The sequence below is a fragment of the Rhinolophus sinicus genome, chromosome 16 (genome assembly GCF_057876585.1).
Source record: "Rhinolophus sinicus isolate RSI-liver-muscle chromosome 16, RSI-T2T, whole genome shotgun sequence".
Taxonomy (NCBI): Eukaryota; Metazoa; Chordata; class Mammalia; order Chiroptera; family Rhinolophidae; genus Rhinolophus; species Rhinolophus sinicus.
Genome location: NC_142516.1, coordinates 9,074,076 through 9,099,838, shown reverse-complemented (window position 1 = coordinate 9,099,838; position 25,763 = coordinate 9,074,076). Strand labels below are relative to the sequence as shown.

At 43.2% G+C, this 25,763-nt stretch overlaps 2 protein-coding genes across 7 annotated transcripts; one reads left to right on the top strand and one right to left on the bottom strand.

The window, feature by feature from the left end:
- The first annotated feature begins 57 nt into the window (after window positions 1-57).
- Window positions 58-20,146, top strand: RABEPK (Rab9 effector protein with kelch motifs). 6 transcript variants are annotated; one of them, XM_019728570.3, is made up of 9 exons: window positions 58-332; window positions 2,070-2,232; window positions 5,473-5,531; window positions 7,926-8,083; window positions 10,267-10,419; window positions 14,481-14,642; window positions 17,587-17,736; window positions 19,401-19,550; window positions 19,834-20,146. In XM_019728570.3, exons 3-9 carry the CDS (start codon window positions 5,479-5,481, stop codon window positions 20,124-20,126), a joined length of 1,119 nt encoding a protein of 372 aa, XP_019584129.3. In that variant the 5' UTR covers window positions 58-332; window positions 2,070-2,232; window positions 5,473-5,478; the 3' UTR covers window positions 20,127-20,146. The 6 variants fall into 6 exon arrangements, with proteins under 6 accessions (XP_019584129.3, XP_019584125.3, XP_088649220.1 ...); XM_019728566.3 differs by having other exon boundaries at window positions 5,473-5,567; XM_088793094.1 differs by lacking the exons at window positions 58-332; window positions 2,070-2,232 and adding exons at window positions 3,307-3,358; window positions 3,732-3,870.
- A 1,230-nt stretch (window positions 20,147-21,376) lies between these two features.
- HSPA5 (heat shock protein family A (Hsp70) member 5) lies at window positions 21,377-25,739 on the bottom strand. Its single transcript, XM_019728560.3, has 9 exons — window positions 25,615-25,739; window positions 25,321-25,532; window positions 24,992-25,223; window positions 24,496-24,633; window positions 24,053-24,165; window positions 23,579-23,969; window positions 23,229-23,466; window positions 22,741-22,908; window positions 21,377-22,283 (listed from the first exon to the last, which is right to left on the bottom strand). Exons 2-9 carry the CDS (start codon window positions 25,440-25,442, stop codon window positions 21,721-21,723), a joined length of 1,965 nt encoding a protein of 654 aa, XP_019584119.1. The 5' UTR covers window positions 25,443-25,532; window positions 25,615-25,739; the 3' UTR covers window positions 21,377-21,720.
- Between the last annotated feature and the right edge of the window lie 24 nt (window positions 25,740-25,763).

The window sequence follows — 25,763 nt, the reverse complement described above, 5'->3', positions numbered from 1 at the left end:
TGACCCGATTCTCCCCGCTGCTTCGGCACGCCCCGAGCCTTCTCCCGCTGAACGCAGGCTGCGGGCCCTAAGGGGCTCCCTGGCTACGTAAAATGAAACCGGCTGCGACCCGTAGTTGTCTGCCGCTGGGAGGGATGGGATTTGTAGTTTTCAGTAGCGGCCAGATACGCCTCTTTTCCTCCTCTTCCTTTCCATCAGACTTTAACGTCTGGGGACCCAACGAGGCTTTTCCGATGCAAAACGGCGAAGTATGTGACTCTAGTCATTCCCTGGTTTCCCACTACGACTCATTTAAGCATTCTGTCACGAGAACATCTTCAATTAAAAATTAGGTAAGCTTGGCCATAGTAACCTATTTGCACCTTTCCGAGGCCTTGTGAAAACCTTGCCTAAATCTGTGGCAGACATGTCAGGCTACGAATCTTCCAGCCTGGAAGGAAGCGAAACAAATATTAAAGCGTTTTTTATGCCAAATGCTATATAAATGCTGTTTTTCCTCATAATGACTGATAGGAAAGCAAGGCTCAGAGAGGTTAATTTTCCCAAGTTTCAAAGGGAATAGGCGCGGGATCCAGGATTGGAACACGGGTCTAGCTGGTTTAGATATACTCCAGTGCATGGAGTTTTTGTTGTACCCTCAGTTCCAAGAACAGTATTTGGCACTAAGTACCTTCAATATTCGTCCATGCAACAGCTTTTACTGAACACCAACTATGTGCCAGGTACAGCTGTAGACACTTGGGATATTCAGCAAACAAAATAGACGAAGATCTCTATCCTCAACCCATAGCTACCTTGTAGTAGAGGAGACAGAACATAAGCAATAAATATCATAAATATATAGTATATCAAAAAGTAATCAAGTGCTGGGGAGGGGGGAAGCACAGCATGATAAGGGAGGTGAGATGATGCATTTTTAAGAACCAACAAAGAGGTGGGGGAGTTAGCCAGCAGATACTAGAGGGGAGTTATGAGAAAGAGCTAACACAAAGGCCTTAACATGGAGCATATCTAGAACCTCGGAAATGGCAGAAAAATTAGTATGGTTGGAGCAAAGTGAGAAGAGGAGATTAGAGAAAAGAATGTTGTTGTTTTGTTTTGTTTTTACTGATTTTTACTTTTAATGTAACAGGGAGTTATTGCAGGGTTTTGAGCAGAGGAGTAGTAACATCATCTAACTCATTTTAGAAGGATCTGGTGCTATATGAAACTAGGAGGCAATGGTTGCAGCTGAGAGACCAGTTAGGAGACTGTTACATAATCCAATAGTAGCAGGTTCTCAATATATATTTGTTGTTCAAGTCGCCCTGGATTGGATCCTCTTGTTCTACAATGTAGTTGGGGGACATTTGGCTAAAATTTAATCAAGTCTCTGGATGGAGTTCTTCGTATATTTCTTGTAACTGTTCTGTAAGTATAATATTTCTAAGTAAAATTAATTTTTAAAAGTTTGTTGCACAATGAATGATGCTCACAAACATACATTTCTTCATTTGTCCAATAATAGTTACATAGTACCTATGATGTGAATGATGCAGGAGACAAACAATAAACATAAATGAGCATGTAATTAAACACAAAGTGTGATTAGTGTTAAAGAGGGAAAGAAGGGGTACTGTGAGTTAAAAAATGGAGGAGAGGCCTATTTTAAAATTGTCAAGATAGTGGAGGTTAAGTGTGCAGACTCTAGAACCAGAGTTCGTCTATTACTCACTATATCACCTTGGCAAAGTTATTTATCCTATCTGTGCTCCAGTTTTCTCAGCTACAATATGGAGATAGTAATAAGTGCCTACCCCATACGGAGATGTTAAGACTAATACTTTATAGGCTTGTACTAAGGTTTAATAGATTTAATATGTGGAAAGGACTTAAAACAATGTCATGTCCAGAGTGAGTGCAATGTGAGTGTTAGCTTTTGAGCATTGGAGGGCAGGAAAGGCCTTTCTGAAGAGGTAACATTTAAGAATTTAGGGGGAAAAAGTATAAGGGAGAATATGCTCAAAATATCTTGAAGGAAAAAATTCCAAGTGAGGAAAATATGCTACTGTTGACTTTTTTTTTTATAGTCCTCTTTGGAAAGCTGGCAGTTCATTTTTCATCTCTGAACCTCAGTAACCGGGAATGAATCCTACTCAAGATACTGTCTCAGAATTGGGAAGGAGGACAAAGTGCTTGAAAGGAAAGTGTCTCCAGCATCATTGCTTCCCTTGCTGATAAGCCAGTGATCAGGTAGGTAATGAAAGCATATGATATCCCTTCCAGTGAAAATAAGTGGCAGTCCTCACATTACCAAATTGTCTGGCAGCAAGAAGCTCCATCCTGCAGACCCACCTTATTCGGTTACCCTCACTGTTGACATGAAGAGCATAGAGAAAGGAAGGTATCCCTGAATGGTGGGCAAGTTCTTAGAAGAGGTAATAGACACATTGGGTGGTTTGTTACACAGACAGTGAGTGTACAGAGCTTGCTGACTGGAATATGTCATTAGTCTTCCTTGCGCAAAGCAGAAGATCTGGGCTCCTGGTTCTGCCATTTATGTGAGTTAGTCATTTTAACTTATCTGGGCCTTGATTTCCATTTTAAAAATAGATCTCAAAAGTTCCTTCTAGCACTTTCTGAAATGTGATTTCTAGTCTAAAAGCATAGGTCCCACAATGAAAACTGTTTGCTATTTTGCCCACAAACCTCTTCCAGTTTTTCTTGTTTATGTGCAACTCCAGCATGGTACTTTGAAAAGTACTTTGAAAAGCCAAAAGACACAGGGGACATCAGAGCATTCTACAACTCTAAGCAGAATTCTCCATCTAGATGCACATGGACATATGGCAGAGCCAACCTGCCCTTGGCTTCCTTTCCTGAAGGAGAGCAGAATGACTGAATACCCCTGAACTCCTCTTTGGCAGTCAGTGGAGGTTTTCCCATTAATATGAGAACGCACAAAGACTCCAGGTGTTTGAAATAGGATGTTTGAGCAGTGAAGAGAGCTGCAGACCGTTTTGTCAATAAGTTTTCATTATAGTTTCAAGTAACCAAAATATTTACCAAGTTGGCCTTTCACCTGTACTATCCAACACTCTCAACTGCTTCCTCTGAGGTAGGTATTACTATTCCCATTCTATAGATGATGAAACTAGGGCTCGCAGAGGGTAATGAGCTTGCCAAATGTCAGGGTTAGATGGTTAGTGCTGGAGCCTGATTTGAACCCAAGTGTCTCTTTCTGCTTCCCACTATGCTACCATATTTCTGTACTCCAGGAGCTCCCATGTTTCCTTCCTTAGCTGTTTCTTGTATTTCCTAGGATACAATTGGCCTCAGCCCTCTAAGAGATTGCGGGGGTTCTCTGAAACAGGCATTGGTGAGCCACCTCTCCATTTTGAGGAAAGCCACAGGGAACCTATGGTTATGGAGACCAGAGATAATGCAGATGAACACTTCTAACTCAAGACTCATGTCAAGAGTTGGGTTATAGCTAGGAATAGCATTATACTTTACAAAGGACCAGCTCTACAGCAGCTGGGCACTGAGCACTTTATATTAGCTCATGTCTTCCCCACCATAACCTTGTGACCTAAGTCTTAATTAGCCCCATCTTACAAACAGGTGACACTGAGGCCCAGAGAAACTTAACTCTCCCAAGAGATATCTCATTGATGAACTTTTTATTCCTTACACTTTTTACAAATGTACCTACTTATTTGTTTTTCTATTTAACCTCTCTCTCTCTCTAGTTGGACTGTAAATTCCAGGAGGCCACGGACCTTTTTTTGTTTGGTTCAGCATAGTACCTGCCATAGTTACACATGCTAATTCTGGAATGAATCAACCCTTTAAGGTGCCAAATCTTGAACTGGCCTAAAGACTGAGCAGGTAGATTTCACACCTAGGAAAACACCCTTAACTCTCCCTTTCAAACCCCATTTCTAATAGTCGCTGGAACTGAAAATATCCTCGCCCCTTTAGGATAATAGCCCAGCTGCTGAAGGAAGTGGGTCATCCAAGTGGACGCCCCCTCATTTCGCTTGTAAATCTTTTCCAAGTAGCCCTGGTTTATTTATTTCGCTGACCTGGCGCATAAGGTCCCTGCAAGCGCCCAGTCTATTTGATCCCAGAAATGCACAGCCTGGCCTACACCCCTTTAAGGGCTCGCCCGGGGGCCTGGGCTCTGTTGGCGGGGAGGAAGGGAGCGGTTGGCCGCCTCGCTCTTCCGGGGTCTGGGATAGGGCGAAGGCCCAAACCCCGCCCCCATTGGGGCGGAGCCACAGTCCGGTACGGGCCAAAGCTACCGCAGGTAATGCGGTCTGGAACTAGGGGTCACAGGACCCAGGGTCTGAGGCGATTGCAGGGGGGGGGGGGCTCATCCTGTAGGAGAGTGGGCTCAGGCCGGGTGGAAAGCGCTGGGGAGACCCTCCTCGGGCTCTGGCTCGGCCATATGGACGGAAAGGAGCCAGCCTGTTCTCTCTCGGCCCTGACTCCTGTCCCCTGTCGCTGCCACGCGGGGATGGGACTAGGGGATGGGTCTGGCAGGTGTGGCTGCGGGAAGGCCCTGGCCATAGAAATTGATCCCACTGAGCTTTGGGCTTTGGGGACAGCAGTCTGTAGCTTTGGCCAGAGATTGGATTTATCCCTTCATCTCCCAGAAATCTCATTCATTTTCTTTTTTCATCCACTCATCCCTCACTTCTACTCTGGGGCCCATTGGTAGGTTCTCTGAATGAATCTGACAGGCTCAACGCTCTTGGAATTCAATCTAGAATCTAGTCTAGAAAACTTTTAAGTAGATAATTACATTCAAGGTGATCCCTGAAATGCTGGTGGTTCAGAAAGAGAAGGAAGTACTTGAGGATGTAAGTGAAAAGCAACCCATCAGTTAAGGTTTTACTGAGGAGGGTTCATTTGAACTGGGCTTTGGAGGTTGACTAGGGGTTGCTGGTTGACAAGAAGGGAAAGCACGTTTCAGGTAGGGGAAGCAGCACAGAGTGCAAGTTATGAAAGGGCTTGCCGTGTTGGAGGAACAACCAATATAGCAAGAATAACTCAATATAGCAAGAAATTGTGGAGGTGAGTTCCTGGAAAGAAGGTTGAGACCAGAAGACTTTTGTTTTTGTATTGAATATGGTGCTGAGGCCAGGATTTATCCTAAAGTTCGGTATTTCTCAGCCTTCTAAAATGTTTTACCTTTTGATAAACAGAAACATGACCTCTGAAAATTTATTTTGATATATGCTCTTCCCCATGAAAATCACAACACAGAAAATTTTAGCCAACACACTTCTATAATTGTGTTAAGAAAGTTGTGTTATATTTGCTCCCAAATATAACTTTATATCAAGGTTGGTAATGCTTCTTAAAATTAATGAGGTCCTAGATTAATAGGAAAGGATTTAAAGTGGGAAGTGACCTGATACGTTTGTGTTTTAGGTAGAAAACAATCGTAAATGTCTAAAAAGTGCCTTTCTTTCTTGTGCATAGGATACCATGAAGCAGCTGCCGGTCTTGGAGCCTGGAGACAAGCCCAGGAAAGCAACATGGTCTGTAAGGAAGGATTCAGACAGAGAAAAACATAGGTTTTTGTTTCATTTATAAGTAGTTTACTAACATATTTAAACATCTATGAAAAAGGGTAGAGATGAAACTGTCTGCAGTTTCTGGTAATTAGACTCAAACTGTCTGAGAAGGTCTTCAGAGGAATGATAGTGGGGCAATAATTATCACAGAGCAGATGTTGATTTTATTAAAATCCATTTACCAGGAAGAACAGGGCACTGACCATCTGGCATCCTCAGCTCCTACACTGTGTCTTCCCTCTAGGCTACGACTCATTTTTAAGATTTTCAGGGAATTGGATTTGGATTAAACTAGCTTCACTGTTTCTTGGCTGCTTGCTCAACCAACCCTTCATTCAACAGCTATCACTGGCCTGACAGGGGCAGCTGCTGTGTAGGTGCAGAAGGTATAGAGGTGAATAGTCTCAGTGTAGTGGGAGTTATACACTAAGCAGATGATGGTGATGAAATGTGATTAGTGCTAAAGCAGGGCCCACAGAAGGCTGTAGAGAGGAGGCAATATTTTTGCAGGACCTTTGAGGAGAGTCTCTGATCTGGTTTCTCTGTGTCCACTCTTGAACTCTATGCAACATAAATCTGATCATGGCATTCCCTAGTTTAACACCCTTTTGTACCTCCCCATTGCTTTTAGGATCAAAACCGGAGTCCTTCAACGGCCCCCCGGGGCCCTGCATCATCTGTCCCTGCATGATCTTTCTAACCTCAAATCCCTTTACTCATCCTTTGTTCTCTCCCTTACTGTGCCTCACACTGTCCCACTCAGGAACTGTATGTGCTGGTCTCTACCTGGATCACTCTTTCTCTCCATCCTTTGTCCTCTTTGCCCAATGAACCTCTACTCATACATCATATCTCAGTTCAAATGGTGCTTCCCTCTCCCACCTCTCCTTACAGGGTAAAGTGCCCCTGTGCTATGTTCTATATACCCTGTACCCCTTTGTAGCGCACTTAATATTAAACAGATATTTGTGAAATTATCTGTTTAGTGTTTCTCTTCTCAACTAGTCTGTAAGGCCTATGAAGGCAGGGATATTTTTTAAAAAATCTTATTCGCCATGTATTTGGATTGCTCTGTGCTCCTGGGTAAGTTATTTTACCTTTCTAAGCTTCGGGTCCCCAGTTGTAAAGCTCGGATGATGATAATAGTACTGTCCTCAAAGGGGTTTTGTGCAGATTAAGTGAAACCAGGGTTGTAAGGAAGTTAGCAGCATGTATGATACATTGTTAGTAATTATTCAGGTGGTAATGGGATCTGTGAATCTGGACATCAGAAGAGAGACCTGGAAAAGAAATAGAGATTTGGAAATCACTGATGAATATATAGATGGGTGGTAATTGAAGCCCTCCATCAGCACGGATAAATATTGATCAGGTAAGCAAATGTAGACTGAGGAGAAGAGAATCCAAGGATGCTGAGGGTTAGGAGAAGGCTGGCGGGAAAGGAGTCAGAGAAGGAAACAGAAAGCAGCCAGAAAGGTGGCTAGAGAACCAAAAGGAAGGGGCGTGGGGCAGACCGGTAAGGAGACAGGTACAAGAACGAGGGAGGAATCAGGAGTACCAAATGCCAGAGAGGTCAGATAAGACTACAGAATTTGCTTTCCAACCGGGAAGCTTGAAGTATGTTTTCTCAGCATTCAGAATAACTTTAGAGAGTGGAATAACTGGATCCTATATTTGATTTTTCCAAGTCCTAGCTTTGGCTTCTATCAGATCAAGCTTTGTGAGCAATCTGGAAAAGCTCTTAGAATCAGTAAATTCTGGAGAATATTACTTGACAGAGGGAAGCATCCCTGGCTAGTGGCGAGTGCACTGGGACTCTAGGTTGCACTGTGATTGCACATAAATCTTTAGCCAACATTTACTGAGTCCTTTCCTGCACTATTGCAAGGCTTCATCTTACTCTTCACAGGTAAGAACTATTGTTATTCTCATTTTACAAACAAGGAAGCTAAGGTTCAGAAAGGTTAAGTGACTTCCAAAAAGTCACACATCTAGAAAGCACCTGAACCGGGACTTGAACTAGTTATGTCTGAATTCACAGATGGTGCCAGGACACACCACTGAACATTTCTGGGTGTCAGTTTCCCCGTCTACCAAATGGGGACAATTACCAACCCAGTGCATCACCGTTAGGTTAATGTGAGATGAAAGTAATGACAAAATTGAAAAGTCAAAGATTACATGCAAATGGAAGGTGCTGTTATTTGTCAGGGAAATGCTGCTTTGATGAATATGATTTAAAGTGTCTGTGTATGTCTAAGAGCCTTCATCCTGATGAATATTTCATGAGGAATGGAAAGACACACTTCTGCATGTATTTTCTGCTAAGGCCTCCTGAATACATCCTTCCTTTGGCAGGTACGCCTTGACTCCCGGTGGAGACAGCCCCTGTGCTCGGGTTGGCCACAGCTGCTTGTATTTACCCCCAGCTGGTGATGCCAAGAGAGGGAAGGTCTTCATCGTGGGGGGAGCAGATCCAAACAGGAGCTTCTCAGATGTGCACACCATGGATCTAGGTAAGACCAGCATGTGCCCCGTGGCCAGAGCACGGGGCTGTGTGCCACCGGCCATGGCCAGAGCATTCCTAGGAACGCCAATTCAGACCAGACAGCAGAGTTTTCCTCTAAGAAAGTGAACTTCCCTGAGAGGTCCCTAAAGTCTCAGCAGACCCCTGGAACACATCCACCCAACCAATACCTCCTTGTTTGGGAGGGTGGGTAGGTGGGTGGAGTCCGTATGGAGCCCTGGACATCCAGCCATTCATTCATCAAATATCTCTCTGGGAGACATTGAGGACTATACCTCCTCTTCCATCCACACATCCAGTTAATCAGCAGGTTTTAAATATTTCTCTCTTCCTCTGTGTCTTCCCATTTCCACTGCTACTACCACTGGTAGTCCAAGAATTGTCCTCTCTCAACTAGATGTTAACAACAACTTCCCCTCTAGTCTCCCTGCTTCCAAGTTTACCCCCAGTTCACTGCATTTCCCATCCCTACCTAGAGAGTACTGTCTAAAATACAAGTCTGACTGTGTCATTCCTGCATTTAAGCCTTTCCCAGCTTCATTTCTTGGCTGTCCCAAAGCCACATTTGCTGCGCTGAGTATCCTTCAGTTCCTTCAACACATCTTGAACTCTGGTCTCTAAACCTTTGTACATGTTCCCTCTACTTGAAAGTTTCTTCCCTTTCCTCATCATGTGCCTACTATACATCTTTCAGGTTTGTGATGTTGTGATTTATAAGAAATAAATCTTACTTGGGCTTTTCCCACAGTTCCTGGCTCACAGCTCCCAAAATCCTTGGAATTTCCTAAGTATTGAGTGTCTTGTTATATTCATGAGGTGACTTTTGGAAAGCACCTGAGGATGGGGGCTGGTCACCAGGAGATCCAACCAAGTGATTAGAGGGTTGGAACTTTCATTCCTACACCCGCCCTCCCCTCCCAAAAACACTCCAGGGAGGAGAGAGGGGTTAGAGGTTGAATGAGTTGCTAATAGCGGATGATTTAATCAATCGTGACTATGTTACGAAGCCTTCATAAAACACCAAAAGGACAGGGTTCTGAGAGCTTCGTGTTGGTGAACACATGGAGATGTGGAGAGAGTTGTGCACATGGAGAGGGCACGGAAGCTCCCACTATGCATCTCTTCCCTCTGGCTGTTCCTGAGTTACATCCCTTTACAATAAACTGGTGCTCAAGTAACATGTTTCCCTGAGTTTGTGACCTGCTCCAGCAAATAAATCTAACCCGAGGCAGGGGTTCATGGGAACTCTGATACATAGCCCGTCAGTCAGAAGTCCAGGTAAACAACCAGAGATGGGGGCAGGGGCTGGGGCTGAAAGTTCCCTCCAATCATAGGGTTGGTTCCCTTGGCAACTAGCCTCATCCTTAGAGGCTTTCCAAAAGTCACCTCATTAACATAAACTCAGGTGTGGTTGACACGGGCTTGTTACAAAAGACACCTTTGTTGACCTTATCGCTTAGGAAATGTGAAAGGTTTTAGGAACTCTGTGCCTAAAACTGACGAAGATCAAATATATATTCCTGAATAGAAATCACAATGTCACAACCACCCTCGGTATTTCTAGTGTCCTGTACTTTCCCATCCTTACCTCCTTCACAGCCTTTATCTCATGTTTTTCTTTGTCTTCTCCATAAAAGTATAAGCGCCTTGGAAATATCATTGTGTCCCCAGCCACTACCATAGCACCTGGCACAGAGTAGGTGCTTTCTAAGTATTTGGATGGATAGAGGGATGGATGGATGGATGGATGGACGGACGGACGGACAGACGGACGGACGGACGGATGGACAGATGAACAAATAGTTACTACTATGTACTATGCACAATGGCAGAAGAAAACTGGTGACTCACATACATGTTCTGTTAGGTCCATGTAATGTTACTGTTACTGTTTTAATCTACGTTGTTTACCAACCAAATGTGCAGTAATCTCCATATAAAAATTAAAATGGTTTGGCTTCTCTTGATAATTTTGGAAGATCTGACATCGGTTGGCCTGTATGTTTCCCTTTTATAACTTTGTGGAGTTTGACCATATTCCCTTTAAAAGTGATCTGATGGTTGTTCACTTGCGCTTTTTACCCTCTTCTCCTCACTACCCTCCCCCAAGTTTGCCGAGCAATCTAAGCAGTTGGCTACCCCAATCTAGGACCTGGGTGAAATGTTTTCCAGGAACACACCAGTGGGATTCAGCCACTTCGGAGGGCCTACTGCCCCGGTACGAGCATGCCAGCTTCATTCCCTCTTGCATACCTCACAGCATCTGGGTGTTTGGAGGTGCAGACCCGTCAGGAAATCGAAATTGCCTACAAGTTCTGAATCCTGGTAAGTAGCCAAAGGTTATTTTATTTACGTACATACACACATACAGAAACCCAATTCCAACTTCATTTCCTATTCCAAGATCCATTTGGATTGTATTGAATTATCCATTTAACTTTGTTGACCTCATAGAAAATAGGAATTTTAACTTCTAAGCAGAATCTGAAAATAATAGAATTACATCTTTTCCTGATAATATGTATAATTATCAACTTCTTAAAAGCCAAAGCTTCAGAGAACAGCTATGCCAAGTGGGAACATCTATCCCCAGTTCCAGGGGAAGTGACTTTCCTAAAGTCACCAGTGAGTCGATGACTGAGCCAGTCTAGAACCCAAGTCACCTAGATCAGGAGGGCTCAAATGGGGGCAGTTGTGCCCCCATGCCTGGGGCACATTTGGTCATATCTGGAAACTTTTTTTGGTTATCACAACTCAGGGCAGTGAGGGGGCAGTTTGCTACTGGCATCTAGTGGATAGAGGCTGGAGATACTGCTGTACATCCTGTAATGCACTGGAAAGCCCCCCACAATAACCAGTTATTTGGTCTAAAATGTCAATAGTGCCAAAGGTAAGAAACCCTGACCTAGCTCCTCCTAGTATATTTCCTTTACCCAAAAAGTGCAAAGTTCCTAACGAGTCTCATTGGCAGTTTTATCACAGAGGAGGTGGTTTAGGAACATCCCTACTGAGAGGATGGGAGCTGGACTTGTCTTTTTGTCAGTTCAAAAAGTGTTGTTGCTTTCTCTTTATAAATGCAGTTTATATTCATTATAAAATATTTGAAAAGCGAAAGTAAGTGGACAAAAGCTATCCACAATCCTATGACATTAAGGCTATTAACATATTTGTGTACTTCCTTTCTGTCTTTTCTCTGCCTTTTTATAAGCCTGACGTCATACTGTTTCACCCCTACACCACTGTACCTTTTTCCTTTTAATTTCACAATTACTGCATAAATGATTTCCTATTAACCACAGTGCTTTGTTAACATCACTTTTAATGGTTGCATAATACTCCATTTTATGCCAATACCGTAATGCCCTGTTTTTTAACATTTAGGTTGTTTTCAGATTCTTCTTTTTTTTTTTTAATTGGGAGTATTAGGGAACAGTATGTTTTTCCAAAGCCCATCAGCTACAAGTCAAGTCATTGTCCTTCATGAGCCATACAGCCGCCCCAGTTTTCAGATTCTTTTTTTTTTAAGATTTTGTGTGTGTGTGGGGGGGGATGGGGAACGGGATATTACTGGGGAACAGTGTGTACTTCCAGGACTTTTCCCAAGTCAAATTGTTGTCCTTTCAATCTTAGTTGTAGAGGGCGCAGCTCAGCTCCAGGTCCAGTAGCCGTTGCTAGTTGCAGGGGGCACAGCCCACCAACCCTTCCGGGAGTCGAACCGGCAACCTTGTGGTTGAGAGGACGCGCTCCAACCAACTGAACCATCCGGGAGGCAGCTCAGCCCAAGGTGCCGTGTTCAATCTTAGTTGCAGGGGGCGGAGCCCACCATCCCTTGCGGGACTTGAGGAATTGAACTGGCAACCTTGTGGTTGAGAGCCCACTGGCCCATGTGGGAACCGAACTGGGAACCTTCGGAGATAGGAGCATGGGGCTCCAACCTCCTGAGCCACCGGGCCGGCCCAGTTTTCAGATTCTTGCCATTATAAATAAAAAGCCGTGAGCCTCTTTGAAGTCATTGGCTACATTTCAAATTATTGTCTTATAATTCATGCACAGAAATAAAAGGACTAGAGAAAACATGGTGAACTTTAAGACTTTTGATACATGCTACCAAATTGCTCTCCAGAATGCTTTTTCCAACGTATCCTCTCTCCAGCTGTATTTAATAGTGCTTGTTTCACTCCTGACCCTCATTGAATTGATCATTTTAAAATACTGCTAGTTTGAGAGGCAAAAACACTTCTAATTGTCTAAATATGCATTTTGTGAATTACTAGTAACTTGGACATTTTTCACATGACATCAATTCTTGCCTAGTCCCTCTGTCAACAATAAATTTATTTGCACAACAGTTGGTCTTCCCTGTCACTTCAGGATAGTAATAGTTCCTACCTTGTTAAGTTTGGCAAGGATTTAGATGAACCCAATTGCTGGCACATAGTTAATGGTCAGTAATGGTTGTTGTGGTTGGCGTAGCTATGGTTTGGCAGGTGGAAATCCATCTGGAACCCTGGCCTTTTGATTTTCAATGATGTCATTTATTTAAATAAAAAATACAGTGAAAATTTGGAAAGCCTCTGTTAAAGGAATTGATTTTCTACCAGATCCTTTTTCTCTCCTAGAAAGTATAATTTGACACTATGCCCAGGAAATACGAAAAATGTAAATGAATCATTGTAGTTGCTTTTGTTACAAAGGCCAAGTCCGTCAGATGGCCTAGGACGCCTTTGTGATTATTTGTGCCGGCGTTTGACTTGGCAGCAACACAATCCCAGGATCTTGTGACTCTGGAGGTTGTGCACTTTCTAACTCCCCTTGCAATCCAAAAAGCTCCCTGTCATGCAGGGTGTCAGGCGGGGTCTCTGGTCCCGCTCCCCACATAAGAACGCAGAACATGGTGAGGCCAAACAGGAACACCCACGGAGCCATAGATAGGGGAGTCATACTACTGGCGGCTGGGCTGGAGACACAGGAAGCAGGAGCCACACGATCTGCAACCTTCTATCCACTTCTCTGCCAACCAACCAACCCACTTGCTAACTGCAATCCGCGCTTGCTAGCTCAGCCACCATCTTCTTGCTAGCCCCCATTTGCTGCTAGCATAGCCACGGCAGTTATATTAGTGGCCAATGGCTCACTGGTTACAGCTGACGGCCAACTAGCCACAGCTGATGGCCATCCAATCACAGTTGATGGCCATTTACTACCTGAGCCAGCACCTTTCCACATGAGGCCGAGAGCCTGGAAACTGCACTCCTGGCTCTGTCCCCACACTCCCCAAGATCTGTAGTTATAGAGACAGTTTCGTTTTGCTTTGGATATATGCTGAGACCTGTTTGGTCTCCAGGTTCATGTTTGAGTCCCACACGTAGGACAAATGCTTCATGGAACACTTTGTATATTGAGTGAAGACCTGCACAGGAGGCACAAAACGTGCCAGGCAAGAAATAAGTCTTGGTGTGTTGCGGTTGGAACGAGTGTGAGAGTCTTGCCAGATCTGAATTCAACCCCTGCTCTGCTACGCACAAGCACTGTGACCTGGGGAAAGGACTGAAATTTCCTGAGCTTCAGTTCCCTCATCTGCAAAGTGGGGATACTTGCTACCCACCTGCCTGGTTGAGTGAGGACGGTGGGGCTGGCAGAGTGCTCAGGACGATGATTCTGCACAAGGAAGGTGCTTAGTTAATGTACCTGTTTCTATAAAATTCATGCTTCGTTCTACAAAGAAATAAGCTTCACTACACTTAACCTGGGTGGTGAAATTTTATTCTCAAATCAGCAGAGTGGAAAATACATAGATCTTGGTGTTATTGAAGCAGAATGGGAATTCCAACTCACCCATTTATTAGCTGTGTCACCCTAAATGAGTGACCACATCTATCTGCGTAATTCCCTTATCTGTAAAATAGGAAACTAATATTTATTTAGCACTTACTGTTTGGTAGGAACTAATTACTACTGCTAAAACTGTAATAACATTGTCTACTTTCTTTTCATGGCTATATATCCTGGGAAATTTGGCACATTTGGTTTCTAACATCCAGTGGGAGTGACTTTGAGCTGATGTTGGCTCCTCTGAATGGTATGGGGCACAAGTCAGCAAAGTGGAAGAGGATTCAGAGAGGGTGTTTGAAAGCTTCTAAAAACAAATTAACCTCATTGTTAATTGCGCTTGTGGTTTTTCAATCTTGGGGATTTGGGTATATCTGGGCAAATTGTAAGGATCACCCCCTACCTATCTTTGACTTGGGTGGCATGAGGTCAGTGCCTTGACCTACACTGTCCCCCTGGGGGGTTGGGGTTGGGCAGTGACCCTGCCTAGCCCCAGAGTCAAGGTCAGAGACCCCTCAGCCTCGGTGTTTTAGATGCCTCCATTCTCTCTGGACCAGAAACCAGAACTTGGACCACGCCAGAGGTGACCACCCCCCCACCATCCCCAAGAACATTCCACACATCATCGGCAGCCATTGGAAGCCAGCTGTATGTCTTTGGGGGCGGAGAGAGAGGTGCCCAACCTGTGCAAGATGTGAAGCTTCATGTGTTTGACGCAAGTATGGATGGGCGGGCACCTCGGGGCTGCCTTATGTGGTCAGGACCAATCTGATCTGCAGCTTACCTGATGTAGGGAGCGGAGGTTAGAAAATGACACCCTGGTAGAAGGTCTCACTTCTAGACCTCTTCAGTGTATCCCTTAGCTGATATCATCTTCCTACAGCAACATTTGCATTTAAAAAGGGGTAAATGATCAATTTAAAAATTTTGAACAGTATAGTTTATAAAGTGAAAAAGTAAGTTCCCTCTTTAGCCTTACTTTTGCACTCCCCAGACAGAGGTAAACACTGTTAGCAGTTTCCTAATGTCTCCTTCCAGATTTTCCTATGCATTTTATAAATCATGCACACGTATATATGAATATGTGTGAATTTTAAAATTATACAAAAACTTGAAACACACACATGGAATCAAATTATAAATACTGTTCTGCAGCTTACTTTTCCAGGGGGTAAGGATGGATCTTAGTAGTTGAGAAAGCATGAACTTTGAAGCCACACAACCTGGACTCAAGACCAGATCTGAGCTATAACTTCTGTATTACTTTAGTTACTTAATCTCTCTAGGCCTTAGTTTGCTGATCTGTAAAATAGAGAGAAATATCAATAGGGCCTACCACAAAGAGTTGGAAAGATTAAATGAGATGATGTGAATATAGTACATAACATGTGCCTGGCACATAGGAAGCACCTAATGAATATTAACATCATTATTATTATTATTCCTTCATTTACTCACACATCATGGATGTCTTCTAAGCACCAATTTCCTTGCACAGCCTGTCCTTCTGTGGGTGTGCCTTATTCATTCAGTCATTTTCCAATGATTGACTTTTTGCTGTCAGTGTTACAGTGAACATATACATTAAATTTTTGTACATTTTACCGCATTTATATGGACTAGATGCTGAGAAGTGGAATTATTGGGTCAAAAATGGTATGAACATTTAAAATTGTGAGACCTCTTGCCAAATGGTTGTATAAGGAGTATTTATTTACATATTTTCCTCTTAGTAGGGGCACTTATGAATAACACTGTACAAATAACATGTAACCAAAATAATTTCCATGTGTGTTTTTCAGGAAAAATGCAGCCTTTTTTGAGAAAATGCAATCAGCAAAATTTCAAACTTACAAAGTAAAATTGGAAGAATTAAGACACATCATAGTTTCAAAAAAAAAAAAAAGGGCTTTGTGATTCTTTTAAAGTACTTTTAAAATTTTTAAATAATATTGTCTTTGAATATATAAAACTATGAGGAAAGAGAAAAAATATGTATGTATATGCATGTATAGTGTGTCTGTGTGTGTGTCTGTGTGTGTGTGTGTGTGTGTGTATTTCAGCGCATTATTTCCAGTCTTTTTCAAATTTTTTAAATAGCAGAGATAATTCTATATGGAATATTTGTATCCTGTATTTTTCACTTAAGCATTTCCCCTGTAATGACTGAGTCTTCAACATTTTAAGAAATGCCTAGTATTTTATGACTTTGGCAATAACAACCATTCACCTGTTGTTGGACTTACACTATTTCCAATTTTCCTCTATTACAAACAATGCTGTGATACACATATTTGTACATAAACCATTTCAGATTATTTCAAATTGTATTCCTTGGAACACTGGTGGCTCCATGTACAACCTGCAGGCATGCCACAAACGGTAATTCAAAGATAAATTGTTTGGCAGGCCTTTGTCTCAAATAGTTTTTGCAGCATTCCTTTAAGATTTTTCTGGTATGTTGAAAGGATTAATTTCCCCAAATTCATTTTTCCCCCTTTCTTCTGTCTTCCCCACAACTCCTGTTCAAGCCGTTGTTTCTCAGTCTAGTTGTGTAGGACACAGCTCCCTGGCCCAGGCTGGTATTATGAGCCTTGTGCTCCCCCGGGCTGAGGCAGTCGGTCACCAGGTTGCCAGTCCTCGGCTGATTGTCAGTCGGTCACTCACAGCAGCTCTTGCAAGCCGCCAGCCACTCACAGCGGCACTGTGCCCATAGCAGCTCACACCGAACTCCGGCTGCTCACGGCAGCCCAGCTCCAGGGAGAGCTGTTGTTCACAACCTTAGCTGTAGAGGGTACAGCTCACTGGCCCATGTGGGAATCAAACCGACAACCTCAGCGTAAGGAGCACAGTGCTCCAACCACCTAAGCCACTGGGCCAGGACCCTCCCCAAATTATATGTGTACAATTTTAAAGATATGAAGGGTTGCCAACAGGCAGAACACATCTGCACTATTAAGATAATATGCATGTTAATAACTCATGTATTGAGTGCTTTCTCTGTGCCTGTGCTTGATGTACATTATCTCATTTAATCCATACTTCCACCCTGAGAGGTAGGTATTGTCAAGGATTGTCTTTATTCCCATTTTACAGCTGTGGAAACTGAAGCTTAGAGTATTAACTGGTGCAAAGCCACACAGTTATTCAGTGAAATAACCTAGTTGTAATTCCAAATCCCATGTTCTAACTGGTACCCCATACTGCCACTTCAGGAGGCTCTGCTGGCTTTAAAAGTAGTCCGTTTTTTTTTCACCATGCTTCCAGCAAATCAATTAAGGATATTGTCTTGAAAAACAAAGAAGACTCTGAAGGCCTGCCAGAACAAGGAGACTCATTCTTTGTAATTCTGAAGCAGCTCTAGATTCAAACTTTAAGGAGGTCTTTTTTAATTCAAAGGAAGGGATGGTTTCCTAATGCCCAATAGAAGGGCCAGGCATTACTAGGTAGTGAATTCTCCAGCCTTGGAGGTGTCCAAGCAAACACCATACAGGCTGTAGAGGGAGGGAGGCCTGGATTGGGTTGGTGAGCTGGAGTGAATGACCCCCAATGTCACTTTCTTCCTAGAGCATCTCTGCTTGCTGGGAGGTGAGGTTTGGGTGTGTTTCTCATGTACTTGCTTCAAAGCCTTGTCATCTGATGTCAATGCATTTACTTTTCTAGACACTCTGACCTGGTCACAGCCAGAGACACTTGGAAAACCTCCATCCCCCCGGCATGGTCATGTGATGGTGGCAGCAGGGACAAAGCTCTTCATCCATGGAGGCTTGGCAGGGGACAAATTCTATGATGATCTTCATTGCATTGATATAAGTAAGTAGGGTGGAGGGTACAGGGGCTTGTCTGCTTAAATGAAATAAAATGTGCTTTGCTAGAATACAGCCTTGCACTTAGGTGTGGGTAACTTGACCGCCAGCAGAATCTTCACTACATTCTGTCAATAATAATAATCATGACAATAAAAGCAGTTATTACCTGAGTGTTTTGTATGTACCCAGCCATTCATTATCTTTCCAACAACCCTGCTCTTTCTCAAAATGCATTATACTTTGTATTCCCCAGTGGATTTCTTTCAGGCATTAACCCCACACCCATGAGAGGCATGAACAACTTCTAGAGTGTGCCTGGAGGTGGGTGACCAGAACTGTCATGCTAAATTGTTAAAAACACTGGGAAGAGGAAAGTTAGGGAGAACATAAGAATTGTCTTTAAGTGTTTGAAGGGCTGATATGCCCTAGAGAGCCTCATTCTGGGTCATTCTTTCAGACTATGAGCTCCCTTAGGGCAGGGGCTTTGTCTCTTTTGTTCCCCAGTGTATTTCCAGCACTTAGCACAGTGTCTGGCAGATGGTGGTGACAAGTGCATATGTTAATGGGTAGATGGAGAAACAAATGAACATGTTTGGGGTTGGTTCAGACTACAAGAATTGGAACAGTGGGCATAAAAGCATGAGAACTGCTGTGCAGTGCATCCGGCTACCTTGCCAAACAGTGGGTTCTCGGGCGTGGTGACATCTGAGGCCAGGTGACCCTGGCTGGGATTCTTGCATTGGCTAGAATTTTGGCTGGACTGGTGATTCTCCCTTCCAACTCTGGACCCCTGCCTTGAATTGACAGATGGAAAATATATTCACAGAAGCATTTCTTGTAGGCAGTCCAAAGGGGTTTTAATGCTTATTGTTAGAAAGAAAGTCCTTTTCCCTTGTGGTGAGGAGCTGCTTTTTGACTCTTGCTACCCCCCACTCCCACCACACCCCCCCGCCCCGTTCCTATCCAGGTAGTTCTCATACCCAAAATCTGGTGATATACTGCCTCATTTAAATGCTTGTTTGAAAAGATGTAAATATCCCTGCAGAGGTAGGTTGGGGGTCGGTGCTGACGCAGCAAGTTACAGTATGGAGAACACAGGTTTTGGAATCAGACCTGAGCACAATTCTAGCTCTGCCACTTGCTAACCGTGGGATCTCAGATAAGTCTCTTTCCCTCCCTCTCTAATCTTGTTTCCTTATCGGTAAGAAGAAAGAGGGTAGGCAGAAGCAATAGCAATTTTAAAGGGCTGTTATGAGAATTAAGCATGCAAGATATTTAAAGTGTCTCGCCAGCAATTGCAAAGTTGCTTTCTAACTTTCTAAGGAGATGTCAGTATTTAACACACACACGGAACCTCACCTACTTCTGGGCTCCAACAGCTAAGAGTGACAGTCACCAAGATAGTATCACATTCCTCAGTGTGCTCTAAGGACCACCTGCATCAGAATCACCTGGGATACTTGTTCAGACTACAGATGACTGTCTCCCTGGACGACCCAAACAGCATTTCAAGCTCCCCCAAGTAATTTTTATGCACACTAAACCTTACTATGTTACCTCAGAGCTCCTAGTGAATGATGTTTAGGTTTGTGAACTGCAGGAGTCTGACAGGTAAGTTTGAAAGCACGTTCCAGACGATGTGCCCAAATGATTTCTTACTCTTGGCAGGTGATATGAAGTGGCAGGAGCTAAGTCCCACGGGGACAACTCCCACAGGCTGTGCTGCCCACTCAGCTGTGGCTGTGGGGAAACACCTGTATATCTTCGGAGGGATGACTCCCACAGGAGCACTGGACACAATGTACCAGTATCACATAGGTGAGCAGGTGTTCCCTGTGGGGCTTTAAACAAAAGTGACTTTTTTGAAAAGTACCAATGCTTTGGTTTTTCAGTTTGGTCCCTCCACATCTAAATCCAAAGGAATGAAAACCAGAGTTTTAGGGAATGACATCATTAAAACAGCATCACTGCCATTAGGTTTTGTTTTCTTTTTTTCCTTTAATTTCCTATCTTTTGGGGCTCTGGGGATACAGCAAATCACTGAGCATTGCTGGAAATTTCTTAACACCAAACCTTTCTGTTTTTCTCCCCCCTCGCATAGAAAAGCAACATTGGACCTTACTTAAATTTGATTCTTTTCTACCCGCTGGACGATTGGACCATTCCATGTGTATCATTCCATGGCCAGTGATGTATACTTCTGAGAAAGAAGATTCAAATTCTGCCAGTGTAAACTGTGATGCTGAGAAAGGGGATTCCACTGACACAGGAGTGACCCAGGCTTGTGACTCACAGGAGCGAAGTCAGACTGACTCACTGCTCTGTTTTGTCTTTGGTGGGATGAATACAGAAGGGGAAATCTATAATGATTGTATTGTGACTGTAGTTGACTAATAAAATCCACGTTTTTATTACTTTTAAATGTCATTTACTTTCAGAAAGGTAAAATGAAACAGCTGTTTTAGAACTCCAAAGTATTTTCTGCAATATATATATATATATATATGCTGTTATTTACTTTGGAAAGTGAAGAAATGAACTGGATAGCCCAGTGCAAAATGTTCTATTGTATAAAGGGTTTTACCAGCAATACAGCCTCGGTGAGATTGGTTGTTAAACATACTAATCACAAAAAGGTTGGAGAATCATTAATTGCTATATACAACATGAGCTATAGAAATCGGGGACTAGACATTTACAAGTTTCAGTCTTTTTAATATTCAGTAGCTGCTCCTCAGAGGTGCAGACTTGGCATTTGGTAGAGAGCTATTAGGGACAGGGAAGACTGACCCTTGTCTTTCCCAACTACCCCCTGAACCAATTGCATGCAGCACTGCAAGTGATTTTGTTTGTAATGAACTTGGCCTGAAGACCAAGAATTACACTCCAGGCGGGTCCAAGTGCTTCTGAGCATTGCAGCAGAGGTCCCAGTTTTAGGGTAAACGTCATGCTGTCAGGTCCCAGTTCTGCCAGTTAACAAATTAACCTTTCAGTTGGTTGCTAACCTGAAAAATAGCTATTCGTGGGTAGTACTGGATTTCATGTTAGCACCAGGGAGACTGCCCTTTATTGATTATACTACTTAAACACCTAGACCTACCCTTTCTCAGGAAGCCACTCCAAGTAATCTTGAACCTCTTGATATGACTGCCTTTGATCCACAATTGCAATGGGGCTTAATGTAGTTTCAAAGTCACCATCCTAGATCCCACTCCAGTACCACTAATGAGAAATTTCAGAGATGGGGATTCTGACATAGCTGAGGTTCAAAATACAACCTTTACGTCCTGAAATTATGAATTGAATCCAAGTGTCTAAAGTGAACATCAATGATACACCTATCAAATCCAGCAGCTATCCAGTATCAGTAATAAAAAGGCAGCAGAAAGTTTTAGGAAGATAAGGGGAAATAGGAAACTTCAAATGTTCAAGAAAACTCCACTCTTGTACACTGGGAAATGGCCCTTGCCTTAATGAGTATATGGGTGAACCTCCCACCCCTTTTCTTAAAGTTAGGCAAGTTCCCTGAAGGTACTGAATAAACATGTTTCCTTACTTCAACTCCCCACTCCCTCCATGAGAATCTAAACTTAAAAGAAATCACTGCCCTAATTAGAAAGCTTAGCACAAAAATTAGACCGGTGTAAATAACAAACATTTATTGGTGTCATTTATGGTAGAAAATAAAGTTCCTACACCAGATGCACATGACCCAATTGTTAAATAGAACATTTCCATAGTGAACACACGCCCTGACCCAGTTTTTTTACCCACATTTTAAGATAGTCAATTACTCCTCTCCCCCCACCCCAAGACGTGAGCAACTGCTAATGAAAAGCAGTAAACGGCCACTTGGGCTGTAGCATTTTCAACTCCACTCCAAGGTGAAGATTCCAATTACATTCGAGACTTAAGTTCTCTTAATTTTCTCCTAACGAAAGTTCCTGAGTCCAGTATTTACAATAGTACAGCACTAGCAGAGCAGTGTCTACAACTCGTCTTTTTCTGCTGATTCCTCATCACCAGTTGGGGGAGGGCCTGCACTTCCATAGAGTTTGCTGATAATTGGCTGAACAATTTCTTCTAGTTCCTTCTTTTTAGCTTTGAAGTCTTCAATGTCAGCATCTTGGTGACTTTCCAACCACTCAATCTTTTCCTCTACGGCTTTTTCCATAGTCTCCTTATCTTCAGAGGAAAGTTTACCTCCCAGCTTTTCTTTATCTCCAATCTGATTCTTTAGAGAATAGGCATAACTTTCCAATTCATTTCTCGTATCAATGCGCTCCTTAAGCTTTTTGTCTTCCTCAGCAAACTTCTCTGCATCATTAACCATCCTTTCAATTTCTTCTGGTGTCAGGCGATTTTGGTCATTTGTAATTGTGATCTTATTTTTGTTGCCTGTACCTTTGTCTTCAGCCGTCACTCGAAGAATGCCATTCACATCTATCTCAAAGGTGACTTCGATCTGTGGGACCCCACGGGGAGCAGGAGGAATTCCAGTCAGATCAAAAGTTCCCAGAAGGTGATTGTCTTTCGTAAGGGGTCGTTCACCTAGAAGTTACGCACAAAAATCTTGTTAGTTGTTACTGACAGACATTAGTGTATCTGGAATCCTGCATTTCAGTCTGTTAGAGCCTGCAGTGGCCAGGGCACTCTATCGAGCTAGAAGGGGGTCATGGGGCTGTTAAGGAGCAACAAATGGTACTAACAGTGAGTTAAGTTACTAACTTTTAATTGAATTTCATCTACTTTATGTCATTATGCACCCTTTTCTTGTTCTCATATTCTAGAGCCAGCTCAGAAATTTTTAATGGGAAAGAATGCTAGATAGCTAGGTAAGAGCTGGATTTTACTGCTAACTCTACCAAACTTAATACTAGTCAAATTTAGGGACCTCCTCCCACCTGAAAACAGCAGATATTTCTTTCTCTAGTCTCTTCCACATAGTATATTAAGAAGTCACGCTCTTTAAACATGTACTATGGTATTGACAAATGTAAGCAATTACCTTCATAAACTTTGATTGTAACAGTTGGTTGATTATCAGAAGCTGTAGAAAAGATCTGCGACTTCTTGGTGGGCACCACAGTGTTCCTTGGAATCAGTTTGGTCATGACACCTCCCACAGTTTCAATACCAAGTGTAAGGGGACATACATCAAGCAGTACCAGATCACCTGCAAAGGTAATAACACAGAGGTAAGTTCTAATTAAAGAGTCATAGGAGCACTAACAAGCAGTGTCCCAGGAATAGTACAACTTTATCTTCTCCATCTTGCTATTTGGTTAGGTTCTATGTGAAATCATTTTAGAAGCAATGAATTAAATATAGTTGCTCAGGATCTTGAAACTGTGCCAAGTCTTGTCCTCACTGTACCCTTTATTAGCTGTGTGACCTTGTTGCTCATATTCTACTGCTTTCTAAAGCAACAGCTAATTATACTCCTCCCATCAAGCTGCTGAAGCACTGTAGAAGGTGCTTGGGACAATGACCTACCTGTATCTTGATCACCAGAGAGTACACCAGCCTGGACAGCAGCCCCATATGCTACAGCCTCATCAGGGTTTATGCCACGGGATGGCTCCTTGCCATTGAAGAACTCTTTAACCAGTTGTTGGATCTTTGGGATTCGAGTAGAGCCACCAACAAGAACAATTTCATCAATATCAGACTTCTTCAAGTCAGAATCTTCCAGCACTTTCTGCACAGGCTTCATGGTAGAACGGAACAGGTCCTAGAGTAAGAGACATAATTTTGTTTACCCAGATATTGTCTAGATACCTAAATGTACTATCCAAAACAGTCTAATTACATCTTACTAGCAAAGCAACAAACAAGGAACATACCATGTTTAGCTCTTCAAATTTGGCCCGAGTCAGGGTCTCAGAGAAGTCTTCTCCTTCATAGAAGGACTCAATTTCTATTCTTGCTTGATGTTGAGCAGACAGGGCCCGTTTGGCCTTTTCTACCTCACGACGGAGTTTCTGCACAGCTCTGTTGTCTTTCCTAACATCTTTGCCAGTCTTCTTTTTGTAGAGCTTGATGAAGTGTTCCATGACACGCTGGTCAAAGTCTTCTCCACCCAGATGAGTATCTCCATTAGTGGCCACGACTTCAAAGACACCATTATCAATGGTGAGAAGAGACACATCGAAGGTTCCACCACCCAAGTCAAACACCAGGATGTTCTTTTCCCCTTCCCTCTTATCTAGGCCATAAGCAATAGCAGCTGCTGTACTGTTAGGAGAATAAGAAAGTTTTGTTAAGATTATATTTTCCCTAATTAGCAAATATGCCATATCTTTGAATTTAACACTTACGGCTCATTGATGATCCTCATAACATTCAATCCGGCAATAGTTCCAGCATCTTTGGTTGCCTGGCGTTGGGCATCATTGAAATAAGCTGGTACAGTAACAACTGCATGGGTAACCTAAAATGATTACAAAAGGGAATTAAGTGTATCTTGTCACGTGGTTCAACCCTTATTTAAATTACAAACCATCACTTTAGTTTCTAAGCCAATTTATTTGTAAAATGGGCATAATACATGTAATTGTATACCCAGGGATTTGCAAGCATGAAGTGATAACCCATTAAGAGTCCCTAGTACTTTCTTTGGCCTACAGTAAAGCACACAAGGAATTAAAACTAACATATGTGGATGCCATTCAGATTCAAATTATTAAAATGATAAAAGTATCTATACAACATGATCAAGAACAGTAATAAAATTACTTAACATCGTTCTAGAAATACTTACCTTCTTTCCCAAATAAGCCTCAGCAGTTTCCTTCATTTTAGTGAGAACCATGGCAGAAATTTCTTCAGGAGCAAATGTCTTTGTTTGCCCACCTCCAATGTCAACTTGAATGTATGGTTTAGTTTTCTTTTCAACAACCTATTTTAAAGAATGGTTATTATTTGCAGACCCAAAAGCAGTGACATTTCAAATTAAAAAAAAAAGGATTATCTGAGAGCCACTTCCTCCCCCATAGTTTGGTTTACTTTGATCCCTTGGAGCTCAATATTGACCAGAAATACTTCTCTTAATCTTAAACTACTGTGGACAGGAGTAGTTCCCTGTGAAGGTTCTTTGCCAACTTTAGTAAGTTTTGTAACATACCAAATTAAGTAAAAATTATTACATATACCACGTCTGTATCCTTTTTTGTTAACTCAATACTATTCTTCAGGACGTCTCAAATACTCCCACCACCACCACACACTTTCTATCCGGTGAAAAACCCCGGTCAAACCTTGAAAGGCAAGAACTTGATGTCCTGCTGCACAGATGGGTCGTTCCATGTGCGCCCGATGAGCCGCTTGGCATCGAAGACCGTATTCTCAGGGTTGGAGGTGAGCTGGTTCTTGGCTGCATCGCCTATCAGACGCTCCCCTTCAGGTGTGAAAGCCACATAAGACGGCGTGATGCGGTTACCCTGATCGTTGGCGATGATCTCCACGCGGCCGTTCTTGAACACGCCGACGCTGGCGGAGAAAACGAACGGAAGAGATCAGCACCGCGATCATCACGGCAGCCAGGAAGCCACGCCCCACTCCCCCACTTTCCACAAACCCCCCTTACCAGGAGTAGGTGGTTCCCAAGTCGATGCCGACCACCGTGCCCACGTCCTCTTTCTTGTCCTCCTCCTCGGCCCGCGCCGCGCGGAGCAGCAGCAGCACCGCAGCCACCAGGGACAGCTTCATCTTGCCGGTGCCGTCAGCCAGTCAGCAGGCAGGTCGTTGCAAGCAATCTAGTCACAGGCCGAAGCACGGGAACACGCCGAGATTACCAACCTGAGGGAGACAAAGCCCAGGGTCAGGAGGTACAGTGGACTAGAGGAAGGGCAGATCCAGAAAGGCAGGCCGCGGAGCTTACCTCTCACACTCACGAATTTCTCAAAGTCGGTGTCTGTGATGTCTTATCCAGGAATAACCGCGCGGCCCCGACTCCGTTTATATAGCCTCCCCACCAGCCCCGTCGTGGAAGCCGCCGATTGGCCAAGACTCTGCTAGTTGGAGGCCACT

What these genes read in the sequence shown, in the direction of transcription:
- RABEPK (XM_019728566.3), top strand. Translation starts at nt 5,479, where the DNA reads ATGAAGCAGCTGCCGGTCTTGGAGCCTGGAGACAAGCCCAGGAAAGCA. An exon ending in TGTGCACACCATGGATCTAG is followed by an intron (nt 8,084 to 10,266) that starts GTAAGACCAGCA and finishes AATGTTTTCCAG; the next exon opens with GAACACACCAGTGGGATTCA. An exon ending in GCTTCATGTGTTTGACGCAA is followed by an intron (nt 14,643 to 17,586) that starts GTATGGATGGGC and finishes TTACTTTTCTAG; the next exon opens with ACACTCTGACCTGGTCACAG.
- HSPA5 (XM_019728560.3), bottom strand. Translation starts at nt 25,442, where the DNA reads ATGAAGCTGTCCCTGGTGGCTGCGGTGCTGCTGCTGCTCCGCGCGGCG. An exon ending in TCAAGTTCTTGCCTTTCAAG is followed by an intron (nt 24,634 to 24,991) that starts GTTTGACCGGGG and finishes TCTTTAAAATAG; the next exon opens with GTTGTTGAAAAGAAAACTAA. An exon ending in CTCTGGTGATCAAGATACAG is followed by an intron (nt 22,909 to 23,228) that starts GTAGGTCATTGT and finishes TTACCTTTGCAG; the next exon opens with GTGATCTGGTACTGCTTGAT.